The sequence below is a fragment of the Magallana gigas genome, chromosome 7, assembly GCF_963853765.1.
Source record: "Magallana gigas chromosome 7, xbMagGiga1.1, whole genome shotgun sequence".
In the NCBI taxonomy this organism is placed as follows: Eukaryota; Metazoa; Mollusca; class Bivalvia; order Ostreida; family Ostreidae; genus Magallana; species Magallana gigas.
Window position 1 is genome coordinate 53,114,273 of NC_088859.1, and position 14,862 is coordinate 53,129,134.

Consider the following 14,862-nt stretch of genomic DNA (forward strand, 5'->3'; position numbering starts at 1 on the left):
TCTGCACAATGAAGAACTGATTATTTCAAGTAATCACATTCTAGCGATATACCCTTTTTCTTTGCTTTATTTATGTACTTTTTCAAATAGATTATTTTTATATGTACTACTAGTATACAAATGCAAAAATTAAAAAAAGAAATTGCAAGTGGAGAAAGGATGATATTTCTTACTACATGTCAGCGGTTCCCTTTTCAAACGATAAAGTAAAGAAATCTACAATGATTTTGATAATTTACAAATAAAAGCTAGTGAATGTTTTGTTGAAGTTATCAAAACACGTATCTCTATTGAACACGTGTTTACATAAGTTATAAATAGTTAATTTAATAGGATTAAGTATTTATAGAATACTTTTTATACAAATATTCTCGTAAGGCAAAACTTTGCTCCAGTTTAAAGTTTCAGTAATTGTCTGGCCGTATGCATCTTTTACATATGGACCAAAAATACAAACATCTCTTGAACTGACTTGTTTATGCAAAAATCTGGCCAAAGCTGTTGTTAAAAGATAAAGAACAATAGTTGTCAGGTTTTACATGCTGTTTCGTACAAATTGTACACACTATACAGAACAATGCCTTTATAAATGAGGCTGGGTGGTCACCACATTTACCCGAGATCTGCCTTAGTTTTCAGATATGACGGATTCGGCCAACACTACTATTTAGTGAAGAGAAAAAATATTTTAGCTTTACTATTTGAACATTTTCCTATATATTTATACAAAGCTTCACGTTCAAAAGGAGACAAGTAAGCCTACAAACTTTCTTAAAGCAGTGAAGGGTGGGTCAGACTAGGGTGTTGTAACGGGTAATGGAGTTATCTTCCTTTGCTTGTTCATTTTTAGTAATTAATCATTAAAAATAATGTTATTAAAAAGTTGTATGATTAACAAAAATAAGGTTATTAAAAAGTTGTATGATTAACAGAGTTACACAAGTATTTCATATTTTGTATTAATAGTAATTTAAATTACTAAAAATGAACAAGTCCATTATGAACAAGCAAGGAAGATAACTAACTCCATTACCTGTTACAACACCTTCAGTCCGACCTACCCTCCGCCGCTTTCGGAAAGTTTCCGTTGTGTAACAGCTTCCTGGTTGTCATCGTATCGCCGGTGTGTACATTCATTGTCACATGACTTGCGTTCATAGACAGATTAACAACAAACATAAGAACAAGATGGAGGTAGTCTCGCGGTGCCTGTGTACTGTGTTTCTGGTCCTGACTCTCGTTTGTGAGTCCGTAACGGTAAGTTCTGACTATTTGAAAGTGTCTATTAATTTCGATTTAATATTTACAATCGTGTGTTATATTATAATATCTCTATTGATATTCATTAATATCTGCTTGGTCCGATTTTTTTTTGTAATTACAGTATCAAAATATTTATTCCATACAAATCTTAGAAAGTTATAGACTTTCTCCTATTTACACCAGCAGAATGAGTCTCCTTTCAAAGTTAGAAATATTCAAAGTAAATAAAAATAATTTCTCTTTGGGTAAACGAAAAAACAAACCAAAATGCATCACGGGAATGTTTAGAAAAGGAAACCGCTTAGCCGTCGTTTAAAAGCGTGCATAAAATTTGATATAAAATCGGACCAAGCAGCTTTGAAGAAGGACACAAACATACTACCTGTTTCACAAGGCCTTTAAACAGTCTACATGTACATCAGTATATAGCTTGCCAGCGCATAGATGTAGTGCAGGGTGCAAGTTTAATTTCATGAGGGTGGGATACTAGTATCTCTATTGAAAGACTCTTTATACTGGTATCTAAAAATATTTGATTGATATCTAGATCTCAGAAAGATCAGACTTCGTACAAGCTTTATATTAACTTATATTAAATTATGTTAACTTAGATCTAATTCTTTAATACAAACTGAAAATCAAGTAGTGGAAATCTTGTACAAGATAAATTTATACTGATAGAATACAATATAATTGGTATTCTCGGAATTGTGTTTATATGAGATAAAGGGGAAAAAATAACAGGTTATCTTAGATTTACTGTAAATACAATTCACATCCACACCTACACTGGCACGATCACACAGACATACAGACAAATAAATAGAGTTTTAATGATTCAAACCGATTTAAAAATTTGTACATGTACTAAAAATGCAGTACATATGAATGTTCCTCGAAAGTAGCTTGGGAAGGATGGGGTAGAAATTTTTAACCCGGACTGTAATTTCAACTCTTAGTATGTGGGTAGATAATTTGTTTGTAATGCATGTTCCCTACATAAACAAAATGTGGAATCCCGCGGAAATATTTCACTCGTGACTATAGATAATGAATGATAAATATATGAAAAAATGATCTTCCTAATCAACGTGTTACTGTCAGAAGGAATGTGAAACAAATTTGTTCAATAAATTTGGAACGTTATAACTTGTATTGTAAATAATAATAAACAATACATGAGGAAAATAAAAATAAAATTTGTTTGCTCATTTTCTTAAAGGGGCATGGTCACGATTTTGGTCAAATTTTATTTTTCTGTTTTTATTATTTGCAATGCTTAAGAAATGCATTTCTTATAATCAAATGAAATTTGGGTGCCGGTCGTTGAGTTTTAAGCTTCGTCATGTAAACAAGGCTCGTGCCCTGTTTTTGTTTACATAAGTTCAATATACCAGTAAAAAATCTTTTTAAAGCTGGTTTGTCTATCTTATTATCCATTTTAAGCATAAATAAACAGTTCCTATATATTAACATTTATTTTAGGTCTAAAATTGGAATTTTCACTTTAACTTTCAAAATGTAAACAAACACTTTGTTTACATAGCGAAGAATTGTAAGCTCTGTAACTCGCTTATAACTCATCAAATTTGGTTGCCTATTAAAAATGCCTTACTGAAGCATTGTAAACATTAAAATCTAAAAAATAAGTTTGATAAAAATCGTGACCATGCCCCTTTAAGGTAGCTCACTACATCAAGAACTATTTCTAAAATAACGTAGATGGCGATTTAAATGTGATGTTAAATTGTATTGTACCCGTGCATGCGCAGTTCTAAAAAAAAAAGGGGGGGGGGTCTACAATAACGACAAAAATGGCGTACTTCTACTTATTTATGTAACTGATTGAGAGAGAGAGAGAGAGAGAGAGAGAGAGAGAGAGAGAGAGAGAGAGAGAGAGAGAGAGAGAGAGAGAGATTAACCCTAAAATATGAGTAAGGTTTTTGTCGCATTGATATAGCTGCCTTTTTTACCAGCATGAAACACCAAAGAAAGCTTTTTCTGTTTAAAAACATCCTACTTTTTTTTGAAGATAGCATTTCACTGTATGACTTTATTTCAGGGTACGTACTGTCACAACGCCTTTTCCGGACTTCAATATTATTGCGGTAAGTCTAAAACGACTCTACTTAAACAATATAATGCTTTTGCGTAAGCGGGTGATATTTATAATTTCTCTGCAATGATTGTCACCTTCATAACCCGCATGAATCATCAAAAAAGCATTTTATTAAGGAATAAGGAATCATTCTTTGAGTATTATGAGGTGATAATTTCGATCGAGGCGTGGTCAAATCCAATAAAGCCCGAAATGCTTTATGATAGATTTGACCACGCTCAGACCGAAATTATCACCTCATAATATTCAAAGAATGATTCCTTATTACTTATATTTATACTATTCCAAATTTGTACACTTTAAACAACATTTTTTTAAACCACTATTTTTTTTATGTAGCACACGCTACATGCTAGGTATTACTACGCAGCGTAGCCAATACTATTTCGGTTATGCAATAAGACACGCCCATTTATGTCACTCGTGTTCTATGAAGTGATCGGGTTTTAGGGTTAAAAATTGATTCGTAATGTTATCAAAGACAAAGACAATTAAAAATGTAAATATTTTGTTTTTACATCTTTATTTCAACAAATTAAAAAAAGTGATTGTAAAAGAATATTATTATTAAGTAAAATTCACTAAATTACTGTTAATGTACATTAGTACGTTCCTGTGGGAATTTGAGTCTGACAACTTCATGATTATTTCGAGTAGTCCGTGATTTTTCTTTTGTCGCTGATGGTTTCGACCAATCGATGAACGGGCATGAAGATTTCAGTCCTGTTAGTTTGTATTTTTCTTTTTTTGCAATGTCGCCACATTCATATCCCGCATGAATCATCACAGAAAGCGTTTTGTTGTTTAAGGTGGAGTAACACACCTGGAAAAAGTCACTCGAATTAACAGTAAATTATCTGATTATGAAAGATATTATGATAAATAAACTGTACATATGTACGTGTCAAATAAGCGAAAAATTTGCAGTTTGGGGATAAAAAATGAATTTCTAAAAAATTCAATTCAGTAAGTAACAGCAAAAGCCCCCAATGAATTCGAACTCGGGATGTACGGATCACAAGCCCAACACTTTAACCACCCGGCTATGATTTAAGGTTCATATTGCCGTCGATAAAGTCCTTTTAATATAACGAAATGTCGTTTCGATCAGAGGTCAGACATTTTGTGACGATGTGTTATTCCACCTTAAATAACAGTTGCACAACTTCACTCTTACATATGGTGGCATATCTCTGCCCCTTGTGTGTAAGTTATTTTTCTATCAAATATGTCGACATGCAAGATAAATATGTTGACATGCAAGATAATTATGTCGACATGCAACATAACTATGTTGACATGCAAGAAAATTGCAATTAGATGAGAATTATACAAACTCTCAAAAAATCTCAAATATCGCCCACCTGTGACATCCAAGATGCTAGATGCCACCTTTTTATGTCGACATGCAACTTATTTATGTTAACATGCAACTTATATATGTCCACATGCAACTTAATTATGTCGACATGCAACTTATTTATGTCGACATGCAACTTAGTTATGTTAACATGCAACTTACTTATGTTGACATGCGAGATAAATATGTTGACATGGAACTTCGTTATGTTTACATGCAAGATAAATAACTTATATAAGTTGTATGTCGACATAACTTAGTTGCATGTCGACATAAATATGTTGCATGTCAACATATTTATCTTACATGTTAACATAACTAAGTTGCATGGTGACATAGATAAGTTGCATGTCGACATAAAGAAGTTGCATGTTAACATATAGAAGTTGCATGTTAACATAAATAAGTTGCATGTTGACATCAATAGGTAGCGTATCTAGCATCTTGGATGTCACATGTTGGCGATATTTGAGATTTTTTATAACTCTCATTTGATTGCAGTTTTCTTGCATGTCAACATAGTTATGTTGCATGTTGACATAACTATCTTGCATGTCAACATATTTATCTTGCATGTCGACATAATTAGTAAAAAAAATAACTTGCACACAAGGGGCAGAGATATGCCACCATACTTACAATTGTAAACTATTTTAATTTTCTCTGAATTTACTCGTTGTTGTGGTTACAGGAGATGACTATGAGTGCTGCCATCTTGACGAGTGCTGTTACACTCACTACGTCTATCGGCTATGGTGTAAGTAACCCCCCCCCCCGGGGGGTCGGAATACATCCAATGACGTCATCACATGAGTATTGATCAATATAGCGTCATTATTTTTATTTCAGGGTTTTGGTTTATCTTGTTAATTATATTATCTCTGATTGGGTGTTGCATCACTGCAATGCGCAGGCGTAGAAACCGGTTACAATACACCCAGGTTGCTCAGCCAGTTTATGGAACAACAACACACCCACCACCAGGCGGTGCCTACCAGTATCCGCAGCCAGCACTAAGTGCCCCAGCCAATCCACCCCCATATACACAACCACGGGTAGGAACAATGTCAAATAATCAATGAAATTTATGAATGGTTCTACAAATAAATACTCTATATTGTGTGTGTATGTTTATTTCACAGAAACCACCGACTTACCAGTAGTGGAATCCAAAGCATATAGGCGGTCATACCAGAGCTTTACTGCAGTCGCCATTTGCAGCAAATTCTCATAAATCAAGTACTAATTACCTGGAAACTAAAGCTGCATCTTTCAAAGAGGATTTGTGTTGGACACATGTGGAGGATCGTAAAGACATGGTTGTTTGTGCTTGCTTACATGGTGCATTGAATACAATAAAAGTGATTTGTACATTAGTTTGGAAAACAAAATGCTCTAACAAGTCAATGTCATGCTAACTTTTATTTAGTAATAAACACCATTTTCTATTCTTCAGATATCATCTTAATTCTAAATGTTTGTTTTGACAATTGACAACCGTTAATCTCCATTGATAAAACACGCCCAACCTTTATTTGGAGATATCTAACGCCTTACACGCCCGACCTTTATTTTAGGATAACAAACGCCCTACACGCCTGTCCTTTATTTGGAGATATCTAACGCATTACAAGCCCCTCCTTTATTGGAAGATATATAACGCCTTAAATGCCTGTCCTCTATTTTGAGACACCAAACGCCTGTCCTTTATTTGGAGATATCAAACGCCTTACACACCTGTCTTTTAGTTGGAGATATCTAACGCCTTACAAGCCCCTCCTTTATTGGAAGATATATAACGCCTTAAATGCCTGTCCTCTATTTGAAGATATATCACGCCTTTTAAGTATGTCCTCTATTTGAAGATATACAACGCCTTAAATGCCTGTCCTTTATTTGAAGATATATAACGCCTTAAATGCCTGTCCTCTATTTTGAGACACCAAACGCCCTACACGCCTGTCCTTTATTTGGAGATATCAAACGCCTTACACACCTGTCTTTTAGTTGGAGATATCTAACGCCTTACAAGCCCCTCCTTTATTGGAAGATATATAACGCCTTAAATGCCTGTCCTCTATTTGAAGATATATCACGCCTTAAATGCCTGTCCTCTATTTGAAGATATATAACGCCTTTTAAGTATGTCCTCTATTTGAAGATATATAACGCCTGAATGCCTGTCCTTTATTTGAAGATATATAACGCCTTAAATGCCTGTCCTCTATTTTGAGACACCAAACGCCTTACATGCTCATTACCGTGTATCAATATACGCAATGAATATCATGACTTTAATGTATTTAATCAGTTTTTAGAGAGAAATAATAGGAAGACCTTTTCCTGCTTTTAAAATGTCATGGTCTTTTTTGACATGCTGGATAATGATAATTCATCCATACAACCACCTATAATCTTATATATCTAAAATTGAGGATGAATACAGCAAAATGAAAACAAGGCCATAATTAACTTACAGTATTCTTAGCTGTGTGCATTCTCAATCATTCTATGGAAAACAATACTTCTAGTTCGAAAAAAAAAGGTTAAAGTCAAGATTGTTAACATTGAGCCATTACTTAGAAATGCGTACAGGAGGTCAATTTCCCAAAAGGCAAAACCCTTTGTAGAAGGTAACTTTACCTGTTTAGCATTTGGAGAGATTAAAAAAACATAAAAGTAGGTCTGCCAACTGATTGGTAATCACACAAAACCAATTAACATGGTTATCTTGCCAATCACTGAACCAATATTTTACATGTATCAGTTGTGAACTTATCTTACCAGTCACAAGACCATTTTAATTGAACAAAACACGTAAAACCTGGTCCAACTCTGAGATTTTATTCACTTTTTTTCGAGGAGCCAGGACTCCTCCTTAAATATCCTCAGTTTTAGCACTAGAGTCACTTGGCAGTCTAGCGTGCTGCCATGGAAACCTGCCAGACACGGATCAGGTTGTCGGTGTATCCAGCAAACAGTGTCTGTCCGTCGGCGGACCAGGCCAGAGAGATGCATTGTGGGGCCTGAGCCTTGGAGTTTGTGGAGAGCACTTCCTGTCTGAGCTCATCCACTACAATCTTGCCTTCCAGATCCTGCAAAACAGAACAATTATCAGACTGGAGCAAACTGGTTTATGATGAGGACAAGCGTATTTAGGGATAGGGTAACATTTACATGACCATGTGGCATCATCATAATTGGAGGGTGTTAATTTCATGAGCCATCATACAGATTTGTAATCATCAATGCCACAAGTCGCTATTGTTACAATTATACATTTTGGAACTACTGACGATAATTCTGTTATAACTGGTGGTAATACATGTATATCTTGATGGACCGTCTTCTAATTAACTTTTGAACAAACATCAACATGTCCAGAAATGTATATAAATGGTGCACAACATTATGACTTTCTTAAATTGTGACTTACTTATTTACTAAAGAAAAACTTTAACAGACATACATTCTGAACAAATTTAGAGATACTTTTTATACTAAACTCAGTTTAAAGTGTTGAGATATTTCTGACCCTTAACCTCAATCATGCTTATGACAGATTAGATCTCTACAACAACGGTAAGATAAAGGGAAACTGTCCTCATACCATAGATTTGTTTCACTGTAATTCAATAGCTAATACATGTCAGTAATGTAATCACTGGACAGGCACTCTCCCTAGCAGTAAGTAGTACTGTGGTTCAATTCCTTGTGATACTTTGTACAGATTGTAACTTACTCATTCACAGAAGCAGTAACTTCGGGAAAGTCTTACAAACGTATCACAAATTTTATAGATTATTGCATTACATAACATTAGTGTCTCCTGAAAATCATGTACAACTACAAATATCTCGCAAAGTTCAAAAGATCAACCATTAATTGGGGGGGGGGTGCTGATTTTTTTTTTTATTGGAGTATGACAATTTTGATGAGTCGGTCAGAGTACATAAAATCAATTTTTAATTTTGGTCAAGGCACCATCAGAATTGCAGGACATTTCTTTCAGTATTCATCAATCATGTCGTTTTTGTCGTCATTGGTGCCCGGACTACATGTACAATATACAATATGACCCAATACTACATTCTATTTACATGAATACAATGCAAGAAATAGACCTTCTTGAAATAATGTTTAGAATCTGGAAATGTGCATTTAGCACACTCAAAATTAACCTCCTCAACTGATCAGTTTAAGTATAAATCCACTTTAAGGAGTGTTTTATTATCTTTGCATGACAATACCAATTCCAGAGGTCAGTTGAGCCATTATTAATGTATCATTATCACATAGGGCTACTTAAACAAAACCAAAAGTATACTGGTTATGCAATTCTCATTCACATCCAGGCAGCAACATTTACAATCTAACTTTGTTAATTCTTTAATCTGTTTAACCGTATATATGAATTTGTGCATTTATGGCAATAATTGGTCAAGTGAACACTGATAATTAAGTAGAAAATGAAAATTATAGGTAAAAGAGTATAAAGACTTTTGAAAGACTTTAGAATTAAAAAAACCTACATCAGAAGTCAATAGAGAAAACTGTCCTCATCAGTATAGATTTGTTTCACTGTAATTCAATAGCTAATACATGTCAGTAATGTAATCACTGGACAGGTTTTCTCTGGTTTATACTGAGCAGTGTTTGAGAGACAACAAAACAGGAGGAGACAATGCCATCACCCCCCCTCCCAATCAAATTACAATGAAGATTGTTTGTGTGAACATGATTTTACCCTAATCACACACCCAATTTATTTTACAATTACCATACTTTAACACAATGCTGCATGAAAATAAGGCAACATTTAAAAATCAATTATGTGATATTAGCTCATCCATAACTTTTCTCTTTTAAATCTTAAATTGTTTGTGTTCCTAAGAACCCATTGTTTTTTTTTATTTGTGAGACCCCTTTGCTTTTATTTTTGGGATCATGTCCACTGGTTGTAGGAATATATGTTGCATTCTTTTTGTAATCAAATAAATTGAGGATTTTTGAAAGCTGGGTTTAGGTTTAGGCACCATCAGAATTGCAGGACATTTCTTTCAGTGTTCATCAATCATGTCGTTTTTGTCGTCATTGGTGCCTCAACCTTCTAATCATGCTATCTCTTAACACGCCACACCAACCACATAAACCCCCTCTTCACTGTAAATCCCTCTTCACTGTAAATCCCTCTTTACTGTAAATCCCTCTTCACTGTAAATCCCTCTTTACTGTAAATCTTTCTCTTTACTGTAAATCCCTCTTCACTGAATTAAATGTTCACCAAACGTTGCTTCTTTCCTTATAGCAATTTTATTGTTCTGAATTTTCATTTTGTTTCAACATGCCGTCTTTTTGTTAAAACGAGTGATTAATGAAGGAACAGATTTATAAGTGTACTTCAGCTTTTTACATTTGTGTCAATCAAATTTGATAGGTAAGCCATTTCAACTTCATAAAAGATTTGTTTAAATTTGATGTCAGGAAGTTTAATGTGTAAATGGTCAAAATTTATAGAATGGAAAGGAGCTTGGCATCTAAATGATCATATTCATGCAACATACTTGTGTATTAAGGTTTCCATACTTCATGCTTAAAGTAATTTTAAAATACATTTTTTGAGTAAAAATTCCCAAATGTAAAAGGTTTAATGTCTGATATGAGAAGTTAAGCAGCAAAGTCATCTCTAACATATATAAAAACATGTATGATAAATCAAACATAGAAAAAAATATGATCTTTTAAAAACATTCTCATTATTTCCCAACAGGAATAATTTACAAGTGAAATTAGTTGAAACTCAAACAGGTAATAAATACCTTAGCATAAATTATTCCACAAAATCTAATCATGTATACCGTCTAAAGGAACTATTTTTTTTTTTTTTTTTATACTTTTAACCCTTTTTCTGACACTACTTAAAACTGGGCTCTATCAAAAATGTAAATGATGTAATGTAGTACCAGAGAAATGCACTTCAGATGATACTTACATTGCTATTTAGTGAAAATCTAACTCATGCACAGTTGTAATAATTGCTAGTCAGAAAGCTGTCCTTCAAAAAATAAGACAATAATATGAACACCGCACCTTGCAGTCAATTCTAATGGCAACCCAGGACTTATCATCTGCTATTCATTAACAGATTCTTTGTTAACAATTTGGTTTAGAATGAATGTCTTCAGATTAACAGACCTTCAATTTGTACACCAGATAATTATATGAGTTACAGATCAACAAATTCAATGACACCATCAGAATTGCAGGACATTTCTTTCAGAGTTCATCAATCATGTCACTTTGTAATCATTGATGCCAAGAATAGTTTGGTTCCATTTTAAAAAAAAAAATTATCTTCAGACCACACCAACATAATTTCTTGTTTGTCAGACATCTGGTGGGCAAGCAATCAAATTATTATTATCAGAATTTCCTGAATGCTGGAAATTCAAATTAATATTATTTGAAATTTTTGTTGAAATAAGAGCGCGCTGGTACAATGAACAAGAAATTAAATTGGTGTGGCCTTGCAAATGTTCTTTGAGTTTATAAACATAGATATGTAAAGTTGTAGTACTGGGGCAAGCACGTACCCAGATTTTGATGCTAGGTCCTGTGGCGGCACACAGCCAGTATCTGTTGGGGCTGAAGCACAGTGAGTTGATGACGTCCCCACCGTCTAGTGTGTACAGGTGCTTGCCTTCATTCAGGTCCCAGAGCATGGCCTGTCCATCCTGTTCAATGTAACATCCAATGTTAAACACCATTAACGTATAAATACCAGTGCTGAATAAAAACCAGAGCAGTATCAGATTGATACCTATGTACATGCATACCTGCTGAATGTGTACAATGAGACAGAACATCTAATCATGCATATACAGTTTTAATGTCCCACAAAAATGTTTTTAAATTTCGTAAGTCTGCCCCACTAGTTAGCTCATCGGGACTGACTTGTTTATATTTCTGTGCCGCGCTGGTTAGCTAGTGACTCTTAGTTTGTACCCGACTTGTTAGCTTACCTTGCCACCAGAAGCACACAGGGAGCCGTCGGGAGAGACGGTGACACAGTTCAGGTAACCAGAGTGTCCAATGTGGTTTGTCTTTAGTTTGCAGTTGGTCAAGTTCCACACCTTAAATCAGAATAACATTTACACACCTTTAATCAGAATAACTTTTACACACCTTTCACCAGAATATTTTTACACTGATTTAAATAACATTCCCACACTTTTGGTCTGAATAACATTTACTCCAAAACTTCTTAAAATTCAGAGTAAAGTTTACAAAAACACTGTAGCCATAATTTCTTTTCTTAAAGCAAAGCAATCTTATTATAATGTATCTGGCAAAAGTATTTTTACAGAAAATACTTGGATGTGTACACTACTTGCTTTGTCACAAGCAGACACCAAAAGGAAAATGTACAGAATAAAAGTTGGCTTAAAGTTAGACCACACCTTGACCATCTTGTCCCACCCACACGACACGATGATTGGGTTGGCTGTGTTGGGAGAAAATCGCACACATGAAGCCCAGTCGGTGTGACCCTCATCCTGAAAAAGTTTGGATACAAAAGCTCAATTTCTTAGGATCTTTGATGAAATATAAATCACTAGACTTCAGTGAAAATTTCATCATGAGTTTTTTGTGTAGACTGGATAAAAATCTTAAAGCTATAGAAATAAAAAATATAGCCTTCACAGTCAACAGTTACAAAGCTTGTTAATCCATAAATAAACCAGTTCAATGTCCTTCATTGAAATCCCAGTAATTTTTCCGAACTGCACACAACCACTGTGTAGGTGTAACAAACCTGAATTGTGTATTTACAGACTCCAAGAGTGTTCCACAGTTTGATGGATTTGTCTCTGGATCCAGACACAATCTGTCGGTTGTCGGCTGAGAAAGCCACACTCATCACATCTTTCTCGTGATCACAGAAGAGACGAGTGGTTGTTCCACTAAAAATCACAGAAAATCCGTCAGCTGTAATCTAATGATAACTATCTAAATCAAAAGGGACTGAATCCCCCTCTTACAATTCATGTCTACTGGACATTTGTTAATAGTGATTTGATTAAACCCTATAAAAATATCTGTTTGTCTTGAATACATATACATACCCTATCCTTCACACAATATTGAAATCTGGTATCATTTTGAATTTTAACATATGCATAGAAATAGCTAGAAGCACTTTTCTTAAATTGATCTTCATTACATGCATCCAAGAAAATTAGAGAGACTCCCTCTCTCACAAGTGGAATGAAAATTATGAATACTGATGAAAAATTTAAAAAAAATCTCCAGTTCATAACATTGTCACTCAGTGAACATACAAGAGACTGGGTTTCAGACAATTGTTGCAAGCATGCATGACAAGAGGTGGGAGATTTTGTGACTTTTGAAGTTCCGATCATCTCAGCAAGTACATTTGATGATGTTCACTATTCTATGAGGGCCAAGTCAACAAAATTACTTACGCACTCAAGTCCCACAGTCTCAGAGTCTTGTCCCAGGATCCAGACAGAGCGAACTGGCCATCGGATGACATGACGACATCAGATACAAAGTGACCGTGTCCTTTCAAACATTTAAATGGAAGTCCATAGTTTGCGTCATCCCTGGTCAACTTCCACATAATAAGAGTTTTATCTACAAAACAATAGTCAAGCATTAAAAGGATGAATGATTTCATGATAAACTGCTGAGCAACTATTGAAATTAGCATCAAACTGAAACTAGAGGAAATTCGAACTAACAAATTATACAGTCATTTCAAAGATCTTTTACGCAAACACAACGCCAGAAATAGCATGGTCATGACAACTGACTATTGTTCCAGAAATTTAGATATATAATAAATAGAAAAAGTATACGTGATCATGAATGTCATGAAACATTTGTGCAACATTTGTAGGTCTACTTTCGTCGATTAGTTTCGTGTAACGCTCATTTTCACCATTTCCCTCAATGTAGTAATGTGTGTCAATAATTTGACTTTCATTTATTAACAAACGGTGCAAATATAAACTGTCAATGAAATAAATTGCGACAAGAATAACGGTGCCACGACAATATTTACCCCTAGATGCCGACAAAACCATGTCTGGATACTGAGGAGTTGTGGCAATCTGGGTAACCCATCCTCCGTGACCCTGCAGGGTCCCTCTCAGAGTCATCTGCTCTGCCATCTTCGATTTTTTGTGGTTTAAACGTCTTGATCAAGACAGATTTTTGGCCTGTATTTACAATACGGCCGTGTTCATGGAGGATAAACCGGAAAAGGAAGTTGCAAAGAATGATTCAACTAAACACCCTCAAAATAGGCATTTCTCTTAATCGACGATAACTATTGCCAAGTGAATAATTATATAATATCGGCTCTAAAAAATTTAACTGTTGGTTTTAAATTATGTATTTGTATTTCAGTGATTGTTTCTATGATAAGGTTGATTACAGGATATCAAATTAGATAATAATCATCTTCGCTAGCCAAGGGTTACGATCCACACTACTCATCCCCTTTGCAAAGAGGGTGAGACATAAATTAACTTACACTAGTCAATTTTTAATTTCTCCCAAGTTTCAAATGTAAATGAAAATAGAATCGTGTAACGCATTTTTTTTTAAATCATTATTTTGCTTTCAAAATATAAATTATATCGCGGCGAAATGTTTGTTTTTATTTGCGAAGTTATATGGTACATTCGCGAAACTTTTGCGAGTGTACATTATGTAGATGTATTTCTTGGTAAAAATTATTTCGTCAAGTTACAAAAATGAGCTCAATCGGTAATTTCAGTAACATCACATATAAAGTCTATAACCATTCTGAACAAAATTAATCCAGAAATAAACTAAAGAAACTTTTTAGACTTTCTTCACAGTATTTAGATATTGACTCCGGGAGACATCAAGGTACCATGCAAGATATATTAGGTGAAGTTGCCGCACTATCCAATTTATGGGAAAAAATTATACATAAACGAACATGCGCAGAACGAGACGGGGTTTCGGGGGGGGGGGGGGGGTGGACAATTCAAATTTCTTAATTAAATATTGGCCTCGACCCCCCCCCCCCTTCCGAAAACAAAATAATTCCTCGGACCCTTAC

General features: G+C 34.6%; 2 protein-coding genes across 3 annotated transcripts in view; one reads left to right on the forward strand and one right to left on the reverse strand.

The window, feature by feature from the left end:
- LOC105341229 (WW domain binding protein VOPP1) overlaps nt 1-6,197 on the forward strand; it is an 11,554-nt gene extending 5,357 nt beyond the window's left edge. The window contains exons 1-5 of one of the 2 annotated variants that reach the window (XM_034459204.2): nt 1,100-1,257; nt 3,326-3,371; nt 5,434-5,499; nt 5,592-5,797; nt 5,885-6,197. In XM_034459204.2, coding sequence (XP_034315095.2) covers nt 1,144-1,257; nt 3,326-3,371; nt 5,434-5,499; nt 5,592-5,797; nt 5,885-5,905 — 453 coding nt within the window. In that variant the 5' untranslated portion in view covers nt 1,100-1,143 and the 3' untranslated portion in view covers nt 5,906-6,197. Of the gene's footprint in view, nt 1-1,099; nt 1,258-3,325; nt 3,372-5,433; nt 5,500-5,591; nt 5,798-5,884 lie in introns of those variants that run through there. The other variant, XM_034459205.2, reaches the window with a different exon arrangement.
- Nucleotides 6,198-7,572: 1,375 nt separating this feature from the next.
- LOC105341228 (small ribosomal subunit protein RACK1) lies at nt 7,573-14,044 on the reverse strand. The gene is made up of 7 exons (XM_011447624.4): nt 13,831-14,044; nt 13,229-13,400; nt 12,559-12,706; nt 12,203-12,298; nt 11,765-11,875; nt 11,336-11,476; nt 7,573-7,837 (listed from the first exon to the last, which is right to left on the reverse strand). The coding sequence occupies exons 1-7, from the start codon at nt 13,937-13,939 to the stop codon at nt 7,661-7,663; spliced, it is 954 nt and encodes a 317-aa protein (XP_011445926.1). The 5' UTR covers nt 13,940-14,044; the 3' UTR covers nt 7,573-7,660.
- Between the last annotated feature and the right edge of the window lie 818 nt (nt 14,045-14,862).